At 43.0% G+C, this 19,610-nt stretch overlaps 1 protein-coding gene across 3 annotated transcripts in view; it reads right to left on the bottom strand.

The window, feature by feature from the left end:
- The window catches only part of LOC146459425 (histone-lysine N-methyltransferase 2C-like), a 40,861-nt gene that overhangs the window by 8,769 nt on the left and 12,482 nt on the right, over window positions 1-19,610 (bottom strand). For 2 of the 3 annotated variants that reach the window (XM_085089634.1, XM_085089635.1), the window contains exons 14-26: window positions 19,325-19,537; window positions 18,181-18,362; window positions 17,747-17,911; window positions 16,651-16,850; window positions 14,256-14,893; window positions 13,670-13,825; window positions 13,217-13,539; window positions 12,259-12,422; window positions 11,146-11,835; window positions 10,273-10,346; window positions 9,708-9,755; window positions 4,868-9,088; window positions 256-4,548 (exon numbers count right to left, since the gene is read on the bottom strand). In XM_085089634.1, the coding sequence (XP_084945760.1) occupies window positions 256-4,548; window positions 4,868-9,088; window positions 9,708-9,755; window positions 10,273-10,346; window positions 11,146-11,835; window positions 12,259-12,422; window positions 13,217-13,539; window positions 13,670-13,825; window positions 14,256-14,893; window positions 16,651-16,850; window positions 17,747-17,911; window positions 18,181-18,362; window positions 19,325-19,537 (11,367 nt within the window). The remainder of the gene's footprint in view (window positions 1-255; window positions 4,549-4,867; window positions 9,089-9,707; window positions 9,756-10,272; window positions 10,347-11,145; window positions 11,836-12,258; window positions 12,423-13,216; window positions 13,540-13,669; window positions 13,826-14,255; window positions 14,894-16,650; window positions 16,851-17,746; window positions 17,912-18,180; window positions 18,363-19,324; window positions 19,538-19,610) is intronic. The other variant, XM_085089637.1, reaches the window with a different exon arrangement.

Here is a 19,610-nt window from a genome sequence, read left to right as displayed (position 1 = left end):
ACAGAAAACATTCCGGCGATCTGAAAGTAGCTAGTATAACACTGCTAAGACCCAAAGCCATGTTTCTTTCGGAACTTGGTTTATTACGGCATTTGAAGACAGATGCAACAAAACTAGGAGAAAATATGCAGCGGCAAATTCAAGTATACGACACAACAAACGCGCTTTCCAAAAAGCTCACCAAACAACGAAGATTCTCATTTTCGTTTTCACTGGGCCATAATTAACTCGTACAAAAACAAAGCAAGTTCTCACCTCATCATCCTCTTCTTCCTTCCAGCTTGGATTTCGAATTTTGCGTAACGCCGCGGGCGATAATCCATCGGCTATTACACCTCCCCGAGTATCAGTTTCATTAAGTGATGTTACATTGCCGGCCCCAACACTGGTCTGACCTTCAGATGAAACTAACACATCCACACAAGGCTGTAAAGCATTGAGCTCTGATTTAGGTTCCTGTGTCAGTGACGAACACTCTGATCCTACATGTGCAAAATACTGCTTTAAGCAAGCGTCCGAGCAAAATATGTCTCCCGTACAGTCTCCTGCCTCTACGTTAACTCTGTAGATTTTATAATCCGCACTCTCAGTGTCTATTTCACTTGATTCTATCGTTGTTGGTTTTTCCGTCCCTTCTTTATCATCTGGTTTGCGTTTTACACCAATACCTATTATTAACACGTCGCAGTGCCGACAGTACGGCCCCTCAGGCTTTTTCCTTGAAGCGCTGTCCTCGGTAGATGACAAGTTTATCTGAGAACACGGAAAAGGAGATTTTTGATAGATGTCTGACGAGGTATGAGCCATAGGAGCAATTGAACTAGTCAGCTTGTCCCCGGTTGTCAACGAGTGGGGCATTAGATAGCCTGTGGAAGCCACAGTTTTCCCAGATGGCTCAATAACAATGTCCGAGTGTCTGGGGGGAGAGCAGCCGATAAGGTCCGCAACTGATGCCACAGTATCCGTAACTCTTTGCTCTGATGTTGGTGAAAGCGTCAGTGTTACGTGAATATTATCCAGATCGTCCGAATCGTTCTCTACTCTCGAGCCATGACATCCTTCTAGTTTGCAATTGGACTGTAAAATGTGGGTATCCGAAACACTACTACAGGCCCCTGCACAAGACCGAGATACTCCATTCTCTAGATAGTGTTCCACTTTCTCGCGTTTTATGGTCACCGCTGGGAATACAGGCGAGTCTGTGCTGTCACGATGTAACAACGCGGAGAATTTAGGTGTGTGCACTCTGTTGAGGGCGTCCGACTCTGGAGAGGAAGATGCAATGTACTGAACCGTTTCAGGCGATGAGGAAAGAGAATTACTGTTCGATTCTTTACCGTTCGTATCTGCATGAACGTAAGAGAGTTGTTTTCCAGCAAGACGATCGTTGACAGTAGCCGCTGAATCAGACAATGGTGGAGTGGGCATTGATGGAGGAACACTGACGTTTCCTCTGGCAGAGTCCACACTGGCCATGAACCGAGCTCGCTTGGCTGGAAACTCATTGTCCTGACCGTGTGCTTTGGACATAGCAAGTGCTTCAGTGCGTTCACGCTCCTCCAGTGAAGCATCGCCATTCACAAGAGGCTTTCCAGAAGAATCGTTCTTTTGTTGGTGCAACCCAGGGGAGGGTGGCAGAGATGACGGAGGGGTCGGTGGGTGTCCTACCACAATATCCACCTCAGAGGTTGGAAACTGTGAATAATAGTCAACTATTCCATCAACTTTTGCAGAGCCAAAGTTTCCTTTTAAGAGACACTGCCCATTGAAAGGCCTACTTCCATACGGATGTGACAACGCATGAGTCAACAGCAACTTGGGTTCACAGAGAGATAGAGGAGCAGCAGGCTTGATCTCCTTGTGCGTGATGCTAGGTGTGGATATCTTCAAGGATGGAACATTGTTCCTGACCTCTGTTTTCTGCTTACTCCGATTGCTTGTGTTCATGTAAATCCGCTGTCGCTTTCTCTGCTCTCTGATCAGTTGTTTCTCGATGCGGAGTTTCATCTGCAGCGCGCGTTTCTTCTTCTGTTGCTCCTCGTATTCGCGTTTCTTTCGCTCATACTCCTGCCTGCGCAGCTCCTGCAGCTGTTTTTTGATAGGGTCTTCCTCCTTTGGAAGGGGCTTCTTCTTTGCGGCTGTGTCCGAGAGAGGGTGTTGATTCTTGGTTCTACTGGGCTGTTTGGGTGTCTTGACAGGCTTCTCACGTTGTACTGGAAGAGTAGGGATTGTTGGAGTTGTTTCCTGCAGCTGGACAAGCTGAGGACAATTTAAAGACGTTGGGATCTGACTGACTGTTTCATGCACAGCTTCTGGTGCAATACAGCTCGCTAAACCTTCATCAGTTTGCTGCGGAAGGGCTTGACAAACGTCTCTACGAACACTGTTTACAAAATCATGAATGTCAGGTGTCTGCTGATGATTTGTACCTTCTTGAGTTAAAGGGAAGCTTCCATTCCCATTATTTACTACAGGTCTAACAACTGGAGTTACGGGTGCAAGGATTGTTCTTTTCGTAGGCTGGTCTGGCTGGTCTTTAGCCTGGGTGAGCTCACCGGCAGTACTCTCAAATGTTTGACTAGCAAATGATTCAGGTTGGCCTGTCTCACATCCCTGCTCTAGTTTTTCGGGACAGTTTTGAGCGCTTGCAGACCCTTGAGGTGTCTGCTTTTCTACCGCTTCCTGAGAGTTCATCTCCTCTCTTGGATTTTGCGTGCTATCTCCAAGGTTTTCCTCTAGAGACTCTTCAATGTGCTTGCTTTGATCAGCTTCTGCAAAGCCACTGTTGATCACATGGGCAACCGACTCTGCAGCATTTGGGTTTAAAGTATTGTACACAGTAACCGAAGTTGGAATAGGATCAGTGGCAGCGGAAGGTGTCACTGAAGTCTGCTCCTTGCTCTGCTGTTCACTTGCAGGTTCTCTTCGACACACATCTGGAACTTTCTTTTCCACTGAAACTGAATCATTGTACAACGTTTCTGCAAAGAACTTTTGACGGTCTTTCCTCTTCTCTGACTCTTCAAGTAGTGGTGAAATAAGACTCTCTTCGTGGCACTCGAGAGAGGCCACTGAGTTAGCCTGAGATCCATTGTTCACAGTCTTGTTAGGAGAGACTAAACTTCGTTCAAAAGGAGTATCTTCCATGAAATCTCCTTCGTACATCTTATCCATCTCGGGATCGAAGTCATCCTCATCCAGCTGCAACTGTAACCTTTCCAATTCACTCTGCTTCTCCAGCTCTTTACAGGCTTCTTCTTCATTCGCCATGTCTGCCACCATAGACTCGAGCTTTTGCAATGCTTCTAATCCAGTGCCATTACATGGCCCTTTATTCTTTCCAGCAGACTCGTTAGCCTCCTGTTCCACAGGAGCTGCAGTGTCACTTTTACTCTCCTCAGCCACACTAATATCGTGTTTAGGTTCCCCTGAGGGCGGGGAATTGCTGCTACCTTTCTCGTTGGAAGAAATGAAAGAGCAAGGCTCGATGAATGGTTCTGATGAATTGCTCTTCCCAGATTTCCCCTCCTGTACCAAAGCATCGTTGTTGTCTTTACTTTCTTTAGGAGTTTCAAGTGGTACAGTGGTATGAGGATCAGTGTGCTCTGTATTATTCTGCACTTGCAATGATTCAGGAACAACTCCCTCAGCTTCCACCTGCTCATGCTTTATACCATGTGCTACTGGTGATGGAGTGGGGTCATGCCATGGGGAAGCTGGTTCCTGCAGAACAACATTCACTTGCTGCAGCTGCTGCTGCTGCTGTTGCTGTTGCTGCTGGTGAGCGTCACTTGAAGGTGCTGGTTGTACTGCCTTCTTGGCAGAGGACTTCCCTGCTTTCTTGGCACCAGACTTCTTCCTTGCCCCTCCCCTGCCTCTCCCTCTGCTTTGCAGACCTTGAAACTTGTCACTGAAGGGGTTGTTGGCTTCGGCTACATACTGTACAGTTGGTTGTCTCTGTGGGTGCATCGGGTGTTGGCCGAATTGCTGAAGGTAGTGCTCAGGTGTTGGGAACCTTTGAGAAAAGGAGCCTTGGTCACTAGTTTGTGGATACCCTGGAGGTATCTGTGTGCTGGGTGGAAGGGGCATCTGAGGACCTGGAGCTCCAAGAGGCAAACTGATTTGGGAATCTGGTCTTGATGGGGGTCGTTGTGACAGTTCTGGAGTGTGTGACAAAGGTCGCATTGGATTAGACACATCTACAGGTGGTTGAGCCAATAAGCCAGGGTTATCAACCATATGTTGGTTTAGTGGGATTGGAGGTTGCTGACCAGGCTGTTGTCCCTGTTCAACAATAACGCCCTGTTTCTGCTGTATCAAGCGATGCCTTTGTTCCATCTGCTGGTACAACTGCTGCTGAAGCATCTGCTGTTGTCGTTCAAGATCAGGGTCAGCGTTCGCGTCTGACTTTTTACTCTTTCTTGACCGCGATTTTGTCTGCTTTCCCTTAGGAGGTTGCCAATCCATTCCTGAATTTTGCTGTCCAGGAGGTGGCGTGTCTTTGCTCTTACTTCTAGATCTGCGTTGTTTGGGTTTTTCTTCAAGAACCTGGTTTAAAAAAAAAAAACAACCACATAAGTGATTACATACACAAACTTGCAAAATCAAGGCACTGACCATTGACAACCTTGCCTTATAACTAATAGGTAAGTACCTAAAAGAAAAAGAGTACCAAATATAACACAATTAGCCTTGTTCACACCTGACACATTTCTATAAACTGTGACAGCTGACTTGTGATGTTCCCAATGAATCTACTCACCCAGAGCATTAAAAACCGACGCCTTGACCCATAAAGTAACAACAATTTGCTTATAAAGATACAACGGAGAAATATGTACCGGTGATGTCATGAGAAACATCTCACCTTGTCTGGCAGAGGAAGAGCAGCCTGCAAAGGATGTTGCATTCCCACCACCCCAGGTCTAACAGTAAAACCACCTGGCTGCACCCCCATCAGATGACCTTGCTGTGGCCACTGCTGAACCTGTGGCTGTTGTTGTTGTTGCTGTTGCTGTTGCACAGCGAACTGCTGCTGGAGCAGCTGCATCTGTTGATGGACTTGAACCATTTGTTGCTGTAGAGCCTGTCCTTGAGACTGCACAGCCATGACCTGAGATGCCAGCCCAGGGTCCTGTCCTCCTGCCTGGTGTAGTTGCTGCTGCAGCTGTTGGTACTGCTGGACAAGAACCTGTCTCTGCTGTTCCATTTGCAGGAACTGCTGCTGCAGTCCCATAAACTGCTGCTGCATCACAAAATGCTGAGGCTGGGGAGCAGGGACTGGCGGCCCTTGGGTGGGTGCATGATGTGCCTGAGCAGGGACTTGGCTCATTTCATGATATGCTTCTGTTTTAGAAGGGAGGTTCACATCTCTGTGGAAATGCTGAAGCTGCGGGGGAGGGGCTGGCATCCCTTGACTGGCTGCATGGTGTGGCTGAGCAGCGACCTGGTTGATGTCATGATATTCTTGTGGTTTACATGGGCGTTTCACATTTTGAACATCCGATTCTGCCTTTACCTTATTTCTCTCCCCTGTGTTCTTCAAAGTGTCTTCAGTGTCAGGTTTTCTTACTTGTGTTTCAGTGCCTACCCGATATTCATCCCCACAGCGTCCCTCAATATTAGCTCCTACTTTGCACTCAACATCTCTTGAAGCACCAGATGAAGTATTGCTTGCACTTGAAATCGCTTCTGCTGACTCACTAGCCTTCTCATTACCAATATCACCAATCATGTTTTCTTCTGCTTGATGTTCAGCAACGTGTTCAGCAGTATCCTTGTCTCTCTCCTTATCATTAGCATGAGTAGTTTCAGCTTGTCTTTTATCACATCCTTCTTTAACGACAGTGGTGTCTAGAGGATCCACACCATCTTTGTCTTGTCCACTGGTACTCCCTTTGCCTTCCAAAGTTATCCTACTCTCTTGTCCAGCATCAAGTTCACTTGTTGAATGGTCTTTCTTGTAATTATCTTCTTTCTTAACTTTCTCATCTTCAGAAGGGAAAGAGGTTAGCGCTTCACTTGAAAACCCGTTCACACTATCAACTTTTAAGTCAGGTTGCTGTACTACAGTTTCAGGCTTTATACATGGCTGTGTCAATTCTTCCACAGAACTGTTAACGTTCCCTTGTGTATCACACACAGCATCACACTGTGCTGGAGACACAGACTTCTGCAACCCATCACTTTCGGAATTTGCACTGACTTCACCATTCCCTTTCACGATGTCAACCTTTCCTGTTGCAGGACTCGCTTGAAGAGTGTCCTTCGGAGGTGGTTCATTTGTCTGCTGTTGCATCATTATCATCTGTTGCTGCAACTGCATCTTGTACAACTGTTGCTGTTGACCCACAAAATGTCCATCAAGTCCAAGAGGCATGATAGGTTTCAAACCAGGTTGAACCATGGGAGTAGGTTGCCTTAAGGCAAACCTTTGCTGTGTAACTTCAACAAAGGGGCCTCCAGCATGAGTACCACCACCCCCTGGAATTCCTTGTTGTTGTTGCAATTCGTGCAGGACTTTGTCATACTGCACTGTTTGTTGGCCTAAGTCCTGGCGCTGTTGAAGCCGCCTTTGGTACTCAGCAAAGAGTTGCTGCTGTGTCAAGTCTGGCATCTGGGGACGTATCTGCTGAGCAGCAAGCTGTTGCATCATCTGAGGGTTGGAAATATCCACTGGTACAACAGCTGGTGGCATCACTCCTTGACCACCACCATTAGTAAGTTGCTGCTGGATCCAAGCCTGCTGCATAAGCTGAGCATGGATCTGTTGCTGCTTTTGTGCTTGTCGTTGGCGGTAAAGGAACCGCAGCCTTTCCTGATGCTCTTCTTCGGTGTCAATTTCAGGCATATCTTTTGTGTTCACGACTGGATTAAATCTTGCCCGAGCAAAACCTGGCTGAATGGCAGCAGTTTGTTGCTGCTGATGTTGCTGCTGTTGTTGCTGCTGCTGCTTCTGCAATACCTGTTGGTGTTGGAGCATCTGGATAAACTGCTGTTGTTGAGCTCGTATGAGCTGTTCCCTTTGTTGCCTCTGAGCCACATCTTGCTGCTGTTGTGGTTGTATCATCTGGTTTTCCTGTGGCTGACTTGAAATGGGGAGGCTAGAATGCTGATTAGGTGGAATCTGGTTTGGAGGTTGCTGCATAGGCTGGAATGATATTTGTGGTATTCCTGGTTTTTGAGGTTGTTGAGGGAATGCAACCACTGACTGTGGCAGTACATGCGGGGGTGGTACCTGGCCTTGTTGTGGCCATCCTGTACTAATGTCGAACGGATGTAATGAGGCAGACTGCTGTTGTTGGGATGCTGGCAAAGGTGGTGGTGGAGGAGGGGGAGGAGGCACTGAAGGTGGAGCAACTGACTGAGCTGGATGAAGGTCATGGGCAGCTGCTACCTGTGCACGAACTTGAGACAGCTCTTCTTGCCAATGCATCACTGGAATTTGCTGAGAAGGCTGGTGCACTTCCACACCTTGCTGCTGATGTTTGTCGGAGGAATTCAATGCCACTTCGTGCTGTGATGCAAAAGGAACTGCCTGCAGGGGATCAGAGATGGAAGGTTGCTGTACGATTTGCCCACTCTCTCTACTAGGCTGCTGGCTTTGCATTGCTGGCTGTGTTGTTGGTATTCCAGAGGGATGGGGATGAGATCTTGGTAACCAAGACTGCTGTCTATCACCATGAAACACTACTTGCTCCTGAGCACTTCTGCTACCAGGAGGGGCTTGTTCAGCTTGAAGACATTCTTGATTGGGCCTCACATGTTGCTCAAGCAATGGGGTGCTGCCTTGCATGTTGTCACTGGCCAAACGATCTTGAATGGCTTCAGGTTGCAGGTCTTCATGGCCCCACAAATTTGGTCTTGCAGCTTCATGTGCCTGTGAGTTGTGGTTATTAGGTTGGTTTTGAAGTTCCAGTTGACTGTGACCTTGCAATTGTTCCCAAGCTTCGCTTGCGTGGTGTGCCATCTCTTCCATGGGGTCGTTTTGCCAAACAGACGTTCCCTGATACTGATGGTTAGTTTCTGCTCTCACAGACTGAGTTGATGTAAGAATTTCATGGTTGGAGTTCACTATGCTTTGATCGCCTTCCCTTTCCTCTAACAATCCATTCCTTTGTCCATCACATTGAGGCAACAGTTCCAATGAGGTTTCACTCTGATATTGAACACTAGATGATGCAAGAGCATTAGCATTAGCTCTGGGTGCAGCAGAAAATGAAGCACCACCAACAGGTAGAACTGGCTGCTGTACTGTGGTTTGAGCACTTTTAGGGGACCCTTCAGATTTCTCTTCCAGTAAACTGGGACTTGGAATTGCTGCTTGTTCAATAGACTGTTCTGGGTCTTTAGCCGCCTGTGAAGATGATCGCTTGCTACCCTTGGGTAAACGTTTTTTCTTTTGTTCTTCACCTGTCTTCGCTCCTTTTGCCTGCTGTTGCTTTTTGAGCTCTGCTCTAAGGAGAACGTTTTCCTGTTGCTGTTGCTGCTGTTGACGCTGTTGTTCCAAAGCTCTTTTTTGCTGAAGAATTTTCCACTGGCGTTCCTGTTCCTGTTGAATCCGTAGCCGTTGCTTCCTCATTTCTTTTTCCCTTTCCTTCTCCTCCTTTGATTTCTTACCTTTGCTACTCACAGTTTTACCTGATGGGGGATGGTTTGTCACAGGTGCTGGAATGCCTGGTCCCATCGGTGGGTGGCTCAAAACCGGACCATGGGGAAATGTTGGTGCTGTTGGCGTGGTTGGTGTCAGGGCTCCAGGAGTACCAGGTGTCAATGGAGTAACTGATCTTACAGGTGTGGTAGGTGTAAGTGGTACTGGTATGACACTAGTGACAGGAACATTGTCCACAACAGTGTGAATAGAAACTGAAGGTGCAAGCTGCTCATGTTGATGGCCTTGATGTGGGTCTTGCACAGACTGCAACATCTGTTGCTGAGGCGGCTGATCGCGTTGAGGTTTCTGGGATTGCTGTGGCTGCAGTTGCTGCTGTACTGGTAATGGCTGTTGTAATGGTCGCTGTTGCTGCTGGTTAACATGCAGTGGTTTCTGAGACTCTGTCTTTGACTTGTCTTCATTTTTTGCAATCAACTAAAACAAAAGCACCAGTAAGTAACTCCTTACAGAATGGCACCCTTCGATAAAAAAGAAGGGCTGTACAAAAACTAGATTAACTATCTCAGTCTTCGTTAAATATCGGTTGATGTTTTTTCCACTGAACAGTGTACCAGCCAGAACACTTGATTGCCTTAAAGAGGAAATTGGAGGGCTTTAAGCAATAAAATAATGAGTGTTGCAAAACCAACGTCAAAGTAATTACTCTGAACAATCACAACAGACGTAAATGGCACAGTGAACAAATCTGGACTCAAAGACAATTAATGTAACCAACGCCAAGCATGGGAAATACATACGAACAAGTTGGAATTGATAACATTTTGTTTAACTCATTGGTTTAGAGAGTGACACAAGTTTTGTCAACCAATCACATAGAAAAGCAAACACAAATTACTTTCCACACTCAACTGTAAACTGCTAAATCGTTATCCGAATCCAGTACAATCTGTTAAGAAGTGAGCAGTAACACTGACACGGTCAGATATTGGTCAAGGGATATAGGCAAGTGCACTACCGGTATTATTTTGAAATAAAAATGGCCTTACAGAAACACTTATTCAAATCATGATCAAAATGACAATGGAGCACTTACCTTTTTGCTTTGATCTTTTAATCTAACACGGTTGTCCCTTGCCTTCAGCTGGAAACAAATATATGTAGCGTGTAAGGCTGCAGTAATATTTTGTTTTCATGAAATAACTTTTGTACCCTCTACCCACATTATGAAAAGGTGGACAATGAAACTTGAGCATTTGTCTCGATACGACACCAAATCATGGGTTTTATGGCTCCAGGAAGGGTCAGAATGATGTAAAATTGAGACGAAACGAGAAAGAAGAAAATGGGGAGGGGAAAAAGACTATGCAACCTTTTGTTTTTATAATGGCAACTTTTGAACGAATAAAAATCATTCACACCACACTGTCAGAGAAGCATGACTTGAGTAGGTCCATTTCCAAAGATCCAGGTTGCGCCAGCTTTAAACTAATTTGCTGCTCAACAGCTTCAACTCAACTGGTGAAAGTAAAGAGTTAAGAACTTGTAGACTTAAAGTTTTGAGTCAAGGAAGAACCATGATACAGTGTTGATAAATTAAAAATATCGCAACTGCAGAAATCCCTTTTCATAATGAGTTGGTTTATATGGTGTAACCTTACCCGATAGGGATCCCTTTGCTCAACTGACAGTTTTCTCCACAATCTTGCTATTGCTCTGTACCTGTTAGTCCAGTCTGAAAACAATTTTTAAACTAAATCAACTTGTTGAAATTAAAACTTTGGTAACTTCACGAATCAAACAATCCTCCATGATCCAACACCTCACTCCATACTGATAGAGGTACAACACTGCACACTAGTGAGTGGTTACTCACTAAATTATATTTACTGAACCCTAGCAGACACACTGACCAGACAATGTTAAATATGATGTACACTCTGCTGGGAGGGGAAAAACAAAGATAGGATGCAAAAGGACATATTTTCTTGTAAGCCATAGATAATAGCAGTTGTTCAAATGTTAATTGATACAACTTAAAAAACACTTGTAATAAGTTTGTAATAACCATACACTATAACTATGTTACATCAGAAACAGAAACTCCCTAGCAAAGCAATGTTCAAGAAACAAAATACACCCGTTTTGCAACATATCAATATTCAATTGGCTGTAGGTTTGACACAATGATCACCAAATTTATGCTGTGACAACCTTATGACGTCTTGTTTTGGAACTCCACAACAGAAATACTTAAAATGGACTCTATCATGTTCATTTGTGACTGAGTCCATACAGTTCTTTCAGCTCCACATAACACAATGAGCAGAAAAGGTGCACTTGGATACAGACAGAACTGCACTGCTTTGTAAAAGTGCTAGGTTTCCTTTCAACAGGCAGAATTGTGATAGCTTTGTTAATCAGTTGTCTCATTATTTTGTCACTTTCTTTGGATAATGCGGTTTCCGCCACTACCTGTTAAATTACACTTTATTAAAATTGAATTATCTCTTAAAGCACATTTATATTCTCACCAGGATACTCCTGCTTCAGGCTGGTGTGCTCCAAGTTGGCATAAAGAACTGGTGATATAGTTGCCATGGCACCAAGTTTCTCATCCTCTTCCCATTTCTGCTGCTGTTTCAGTGGATCAACTCGAGGGCTGGGAGGTCTGCGCCGCTCCCTAGGAAAGTCATCCAAATCAATTTCTCCGGGTCTTGAAAATGTACTGTTTTGGCTGAATCCAAGGTGACCCTGGACGACAGAATTGGAAAACCCTTCCAGGTGGTTCTGTGGTCCCTGCTGATACCCTGACCCACTAGGTACACCTTGGAAATGCGGAGTACCAGAATTGTAGGCATGATTGGCTACACCTTGGCCATAGGCACCAATGGGGTGTTGACTAGCTTGATAGCTGACACCATGACTAGGTGCTGCGTTAGAAGCTGGTGGAGGAAACTGCTCCTGAGTGGTGGCCACATCATTGTCAATTTCACTGTCCAAAAAGTTGAACACCCTGTTGGTCATCTCTCTTTCGATACCAGCAAAGATTTCCTCCACTTCTTGGCCATCAACATGAGGTAAGATATCTCCGGCGTCTAGCATGTCCAGATCATTCCCCTGTGGACGGGGCTGTGCTTGATTCCATGCAGATCCTGCAGGAGGTACATGGGGTTGGCTGGTAACCGTCGGTGGAAGATGTTGGGAATTGGATTGGGAAAGTCCTGTGTAAACACAAAGCAAACTAAATGTGCATGCAAGTCAAACTTGCCCTTGACCTAATTCTCTCGCCTTAATCTTGCAACAAATAGTAATAAAATAGCAAAGGCAAAGCATGGGGAATTTAAATGCGAATGAGTGATAATTACATCCAATTTTTAGAACACTAGAATGCTATCTCCACTACACCTTGAAATTCAGACCTCATTTCCAACAGTTTAACATCAATTTGTTATAAGGGTGGAGGTTCCCTTTAAGACACAAAACACTGATTACCCAATTAAAGGGTTGAAGACTACCAGTACAGAAGATTGTACACTAGGTTAAGGCTTGTGCACACAATACCCTGCAATAATATTCATAGTTGCTTCTCACAGCAACAACACAAAGAGCTGGTCCATGAAATAACCGATCAAAACAACACTTACCTCTATTTGCCGAGTGACAATCATTCTGTCCTCCAGTCTGCAAATCCTCAGTCAGCATATCCAGTGAGCGGTACAGTGCATCAGGGTTAGGAACTTCCTCTGGCAGGTTCAGTGCATGTGATGGAAATGGATCTGTCCCAGCAGACTGCTGCGGCTGCTGCCAACTGATAATAAACACACAATTTTAGTATACATCATCTCTCTGGTCACAGGAATCATCAAAGAAGAGGGTAATTAACACTTCTATTCCACAAAAAAGCTGACATACTACAATTCGGTGAATACTGCACAAAGCTTTTTCTATGCAGTGTTAAATCTGTTACGTACATACAAAGATTTTTTGAGGCAATATTTTAGGCTATTTCAGGCTATTCAAAATCAACAGTAAAATACGAACAACACAACACTGCAAGCTAGGTAGTTTACACAGTTCAGGATATGTATTGTTTTGTGCCAACACATCATAAACATGTTTTGGTTCGCTTATCTCCGACCTGCTTTGTACTGGAAAACATACATTATGCAAAAGGGTAAAGAGTATCTGCCCTAAACGTTCATGAACCAAAAGAAAGGTAGAAATTTTCTAAACCAAACAAGACAATGTGGGAAATATTTTATGCCCTAAGTTCCAAGTGCATGTAATCCACGTTAATTTTGTTTTGTTGGTTGCTAGCACAAGAAAGTCAGTAATTTTGTCTTTAACCAATAAATACAAAATGTGATTTAAAACAAAAGTGTACCAGGTTGGGCAAGAAACGTCTGTGACAACATTTTCCTTACATTAATATTTATTGTAGATTACTGACTACAACTGGAAGTCTCGTGACTGCAGTGTCTGGACATCTGGATTTATGGAATAGATTGAAAATGGGTAAACCTCAATTGGGCTTACCCCTGCCGGCCTAGATAATAACCTCTGCTGCATATTTTTACAAGTGTGGGTAGGTTATCAACTTACAGGTCTTGCCCACTTAAACCCAGATTAGAGTGGTGTTTCTGTGATGTGCTGTGACCACCTCGAGGGTATCCTGGCTGTTGAAGCGCCTGCCTTGAGTGTTGAGGATGCTGCTGTTCTTCACCAGACACCATTTGATATGGGACTTGCCCTGTGCCAGCAAATGAAGACTGTTGTTCTTGGTGCATGGAACCCTGCCTTGCTGTAAATGGGTCTTGATTAGCCCTGTCTTCATCTTCAGAAGGAGTTGATGGTGTTTTGCCGCCATGCTTTGATCTCTTATCTCTTCCTAAAGTGTCCAACAAGTCTTTGCCAAAAAATGCCTCCTAAAAACAAATTAAAATGATTTACCATGACTAAACAGAACATCAGAATATATACTGCACTCTAAGGAAAATCACAAACCCCGCAATATAGCATTCTAAAATGTATTATACTCCCAGAAAGGAGCTGTACCTGCATCCACTTAGGGTATGTATCATGCAGTCCATTTTCATCACCACTATCGGCCCAACTGTCATTACTGCCCTGATTGAATGAAGCCTCCAGATGGTTGAAAGAAGACTGTTTAGGTCCAATGGATGGACTGTTTAATCCACTTGAAAATGTTTGCTATTCAGTAGAGAATAAAGCAGTTATAAAGGGTAAGCTCTTGTTGGATTAGTTTTTCAAGTTGCCTTCATTATCCTCAAAGCTAATTAATGCTAAAACGTTTTCACACAAATTAATCTAAAAGATGGTTTAAGATTAACCTTATTTTACAGCATGTTGCTGGGATTTTCTGTAACTGCAGTTTCCGAAACAAAGCATTCTCAGACTTTTCACTCTTACACCTCTACTCACAATAGCTATAGTTGGTGAAGATGAATGATAAATAGCTTATGGTAAAAATGGTCGGTGCGAAGTCCTCTTAACATTCATGGTACACTGTTTCATATGGGAAGTGCTGCCACGTTGCCAATTATGTAAACATTTTTTTTGTAACTGCAATGGATCTTTTGTTACAAATTAAATCTTGACTGACACAAAGTGCAATACATGCCTGTGGCAATTGACTCCCAATGCTGGTGAAGTGAGATGGGCCACGTGATGCAACTGACAATCCAGGAGCTTTTCTTTTTACGCTTCCTCTAGCACCCCGACCAACAAACCGCCTTCCTCCTGAACCACGACCACGTAACAAAAAGCCGCCAACACCTGGACGTCCTGCACTAGACTGCCTGGGTCTGCTCACTCTTGAAGGGGGCAGCACTGGTTGGTGTTCAAGGCCATCCATGTTGTCAACCATGTTGGTGTCACCATCCTCCATGACTGCTCTGTTGAAGTAGGCATCTTTATCTTCCATGTGACCAGCAAAGCTGTTCCTTTTCACAGGACTTACAGGCAAACCAAACTTCTTGGGCTTGACCCTGTTCTTGATGACACGCCTCCTGGTGCCAGAGGGAAGCTTCAGCCTGTTCATGTGCCGTACACCAGATTCTGTCAATTCAATGCTGTTACCAGGAACGGGTTCTGGAATCTGTACTTTACTGAAGTGGCCAAATAACTTTAACTCCCTTAAGTTGTTGTTTTGCCGCTGGCAGGGATGCAGTGGTTTTCCAGATGGCTGAGAATTGCTGTTATCCTGTAAAAACTGAGGTCGATAATGGTGCAGTGCTGTAGCCCTGGGTGATGGGGGACCTTTGGAAAAAAAGAAGACTATTGACAAAATCGCTGTATAAATCAGTTTGAAAGTGAGACAGTCCACATTTGAGGTTATTTTAAGGATGGTGCCTACTAATACCGAAGTATTTTTGTGCTGTTTATGACTATACGGGAAAAACATATCTTAGCAAGGCCTATTGGAATCCAAAACGAAAATTAGGGGTAACCATGCATTTTTCAGAGATAATTAAGCAATAATATCTCTAAAAAGAGCCAAAATTTAAAGCAATGTATGGGACTTTTTCCTAAATTCAAGCTAAATTATCTCTGAAAAATGCATGGTTACCCCCAATTTTCTTTTGATGAGATACCAAAAGCATTTGCTGAGTTCTGATTTCTCCATATAGCTTTAACCCACGCAAAATATCCCTGTCACTGTCACTGGCACTGTCCTTAAACCAACACTACAACAGTGTTAAGCTACACATGAAAACTCAGATGGCTTTTCATATCTACTGACAGTTCACACAAGACAAAACATGAAAATGCAATGTAACAAGCAAATAATAATATGGTGCAAGAGGAAAGAAAAAGAAAAGATGAGATGAGAATAGATCAGATGAGAAAAGATGACAATAAAAGATAACATGAGACAAGATTAGCCGGCGTGAGTTAGATAAGCTGACAAGGCTTGTAGTTTAAATACCCTCCACATCTCTGAACCCAAATACACATCTTTTGTAACGTGGTGGTACTGTTATAAGGTCAAAGTAAACTATAAATTTGAAGGATGCCATAAAAGATAACACAAATTTCAAGAGAGTTCAAGCTCCTTTCAAGCTAAATGCAAAAAAAAAAAAGCGTGTGTTGGCACGTCATGCCAATAATTAGAACTTTAAATTGACCATCAGTGGGAAGTGGAATCATTAATTCACATTCAGAGTTTATGCTCATTAAGGTTACAATGTACCTTCAGGGGTGCCTCCAGTTTAAAGGATGTAGTGCCTCTTAGTTATATCACAGATACCCAAAACCTTATATCAGATTAAAACTTATAGAACTGGGTATTCAAATATTTCATTGGTTTTTTTCAGAAAATGAATTCCCCAGTTTTCTGCACAGTCGAGACTTGAAGGTCCATCGTGTTAGAGTTTCAACTCAAAGCGATTTGTTTTCTTTTGGAAATTTGTCTTTTTTCTCTAGGTCAGGATCCCAAAGGCTAAAAAAATGTGTTGGGGTTTACCTTACTTACATTGTATTCAAAAGTTACAGAACATTTTATAAAGTGTGAGGAAAACATGCAGGGTGAACTTACGGAAATCGCTTTCAAGGAAATAATTTTAAGAATTATTAAGTTCCTTGGCACATTTATGTTGATTATAAATTTTCAGAAATTGGCGAAATCATTTTTGAGTTTTAAACTCTTGAAAGTGTCCCCTCCAAGTGAAAATTAAAATTAGAGAAAACAGAACTGTGTATGTTCAGAGACTTTAAGTGTCTCTGGCCTACATCCAACGACAGACATTTAGCGGCTGAAACTGAACTGAACTATACTGGCCTTTAAAACAACTCTTTCTGAAAGTGATTTTTGATCTCAAATACGCTTGACAATAAACCAAACAACATTCCTAGACCTTTTCCTTTTTTTGCAAAGAACAGATCATGATTATCTTGACAAGCTTTTCACATGAAATCGTCTGATCTAGTGCTAGGTCTACGTGACAGACTTTCTAGTAAAAGAAAAAGCAATTTCTTCAGAGGGTTCTAGGGTGCTCAGTTAAGTACTTACTAACCGTGCAGAGTGTTAGTTCCAGCAGAAGATAAGAAGGAGAAGAAAGGATGGGAAGCAGATGGAGTTCTACTAGACATACCGCTGACGCCAACAAGTGCTTGTTTGGTTTTTGGCCGACAATACAAACAGTGATATCCATAATCTGCTGCACGATCAAGTTCTTCCTCATTTACAAGACCATCACATGAGCCATGAAGCCATCTACAAGAGAAAACAATACATGATATGTATACAGAAGATGTCTTAGCAACAATTTTGAACAAAAATGAACGTTTCAGTTACCTCAGTTACATTTTACAAATTTGAAAATTTGAATACTGCATAATTCCATGACAAGATGATCAAACGCACTTTTCAGTATGGGTACACTCTCCAGATCGAATTGGAATTTGGAAATGTTGGTTTTTGAGGAGAGGAAAAACCTGGAGTACCAGAAGAAAAACCTCTTGGAGGAAGGACAAGAACCAACAACAAACTCAACCCCCATGAGGACGAGGCCAGGAATCAAACCCAAGCCACAATGGTGGGAGGTGAACACTCTCACCACTGTGCCATTCCTGCTCCCCCATAACATTTTACCTGGCGTTAAAGAGACTATGTTATTTCTGTTTTTAGTCATGATGAAATTCTCATCAATGACAAAGTAAAAATAGCCAACCTGCTTTTAAACAACTATTATAGTGCATGGAAACCATCCATAGATGTTTTTGGCCAAGGTGGGCATGGGAAGACAATTGAAAAAGTTCCACAGGGGTTTTCAAGTTCTTCCCTTGTGTCTTACAAATAACTTTTAGGTATTCACTTGATTTCATCTTATTGGTGATCCACATGTAATTTATGTATGGGTAAGGTGTTAATTTTAAAATATATATGAGGATTGAGATAATTCCTATGAAAATACCTCTTCCAGACAATGCATTTATGTTTACAAAGTATCACGCCAACAAAATGATCGACATGACAATGTAGATAATCATACAGAAAATGTGAACTTAAGATGGTGGTCTTCAGAGTTATAAAGCAGCATTATAAAGCAGGATGTACTCTAACATGAAGTTATCAGCTCTACCATTAACACTTTACATCTTACAGCTTACCTTTCACAATGTGCACACTGTATCATGAGGTCATTGGTGTTGTACTTGATTTTGCAGACAGGACACGTTGTTTTGCTTGCACATGGACCACACTGGGTGTAATTTGACATCCACTGACAACCAACTCCTGGTGTAGTTGCTCCACAGTCAATGCAAGTAACACACCTGAAGGAAAAGATACTACATGTATCAGCCTTCCACTCAAACAGAGCAAGACTGCAAGGAGGATAATAACTGGCTTGGTCAAGAAGAACAAACCGAGGTATTGCTTATGTTCATAGTTTTATTCGTTTATGTTTAAGTAAATGGACAGAAAGAAAGCAAAGGCGGTATTGTACTTAGGACCTTGTCCCACCACAAAATTCCACTAGTTCCATGTACTATATGAAATGGAGGATCTAAGTACTCAACTACAGAGGACAACGATTACTCACCACTTGCATTTCCAGCCTCCCTGTGGTACATGCCCAAGTGGAGGATCAAGGCAGTAGGTGTGGTAAGAGATATCACAGCTGTCACACAGCAGAAGACGTGCCTCGTCACTTCCCTTGCCACAGCCCTCACAGAGAGTACAATCCAGACAACGCCAGCCCTTTGTTAAGACCACTTTGTTGATCTTAAAATAAAAGGAAGACACTTGGTTTTATAACAAACTAGAACTTGATTCCTATAACAAGTGCAATTAAAGCAGCCCCATACCAGACAATCCAAATTTACAAATTAAATGAAACCCAAGCTGAAGCCATGACAAAGACCACTGACCACATAAGCAACTTTGTTTGGATTGGGATGATGGCAGAACTCTAACTGCAACCTGTCCACATTGATATATAGACCCACACCATCTAATACTCAACAACGATAATAAATAAAATACATCGATGCTCATTTAATTAAAGGAAACCTCCACTTTTGAAATAAATTGCCGTTAAATTTTGTCTAATTTCAAATTTCGTTGGAAAACATGGAAATAATATTTCTGTGTCAGAGAAGACAGAATTTAATTATCGCCTACTTTTCATTTTAAATTTCCCAGGCGCCGCCATCTTGGATTTCATTACGCAATACGGTTGCTCAACTGTTTCACGATTGTTTCACACAAAAGAACTTCTGCTTACTAACAATAGCAGCAACCGTATGACGTCATGAAATCCAAACTGGCGGCGCCCGGGAAATTTAAAATCGAAAATAGTCGATAATCATATCTGATTTATGGCCCACTTGAATGTCACTTCTACTTTTTAAACTAAAATTTAGAATTTAGACACTATTTCCGATAATTTACCGTCAATTTGCTGTTTGGAGTGGAGGTGCCCTTTAAAAACTTTAAAAAAATGTATTGTCTGTGTAGTAATTAATATGGACAACCTCTATAATTATGGTAGAAGAAAGTGCAAGCTTCCAGAAAAGCATCACATCATACGCTGTGCCCCCAAATTAAAGATCCAATACTTGAATGTGTGCCCACTTCCATCCCCAGGCTGCCACTCTTTTCAAAAGTGGATTATTGCAATATAATTGTTTGCATCAAAAACTCCCAAACTAGTTTTTTAAAAGCTGAATAGAAGTCTGCTCTACCTTGACACCAACACAGTAAGGATGGTAAGACTGTCCACATTGTGAGCACATAATCAGCTGACCCTCTGAACCTTTGCCAAAACTACCACAGCACAGACACATGTCCTGCTTTGTGGTAAATTCATCATCTGCAGAAAAGAGCACCAGGGTGGTGTGCAGACTCTCAGACTCCTCTTCCTGGTTTGTCTGATCTACTGTGTTTGCAGCGCTTGCCTGTGAATAAACAATAGTCCAGTTATGACTGATAATTAAATTACCACTCCCTAAACAGAACAGCAGCTTATTT

Source organism: Pavona decussata, unplaced genomic scaffold (genome assembly GCF_977016875.1).
Source record: "Pavona decussata unplaced genomic scaffold, jaPavDecu1.1 SCAFFOLD_219, whole genome shotgun sequence".
Lineage (NCBI taxonomy): Eukaryota > Metazoa > Cnidaria > Anthozoa > Scleractinia > Agariciidae > Pavona > Pavona decussata.
This window is presented reverse-complemented; position numbering and strand designations above follow the sequence as displayed.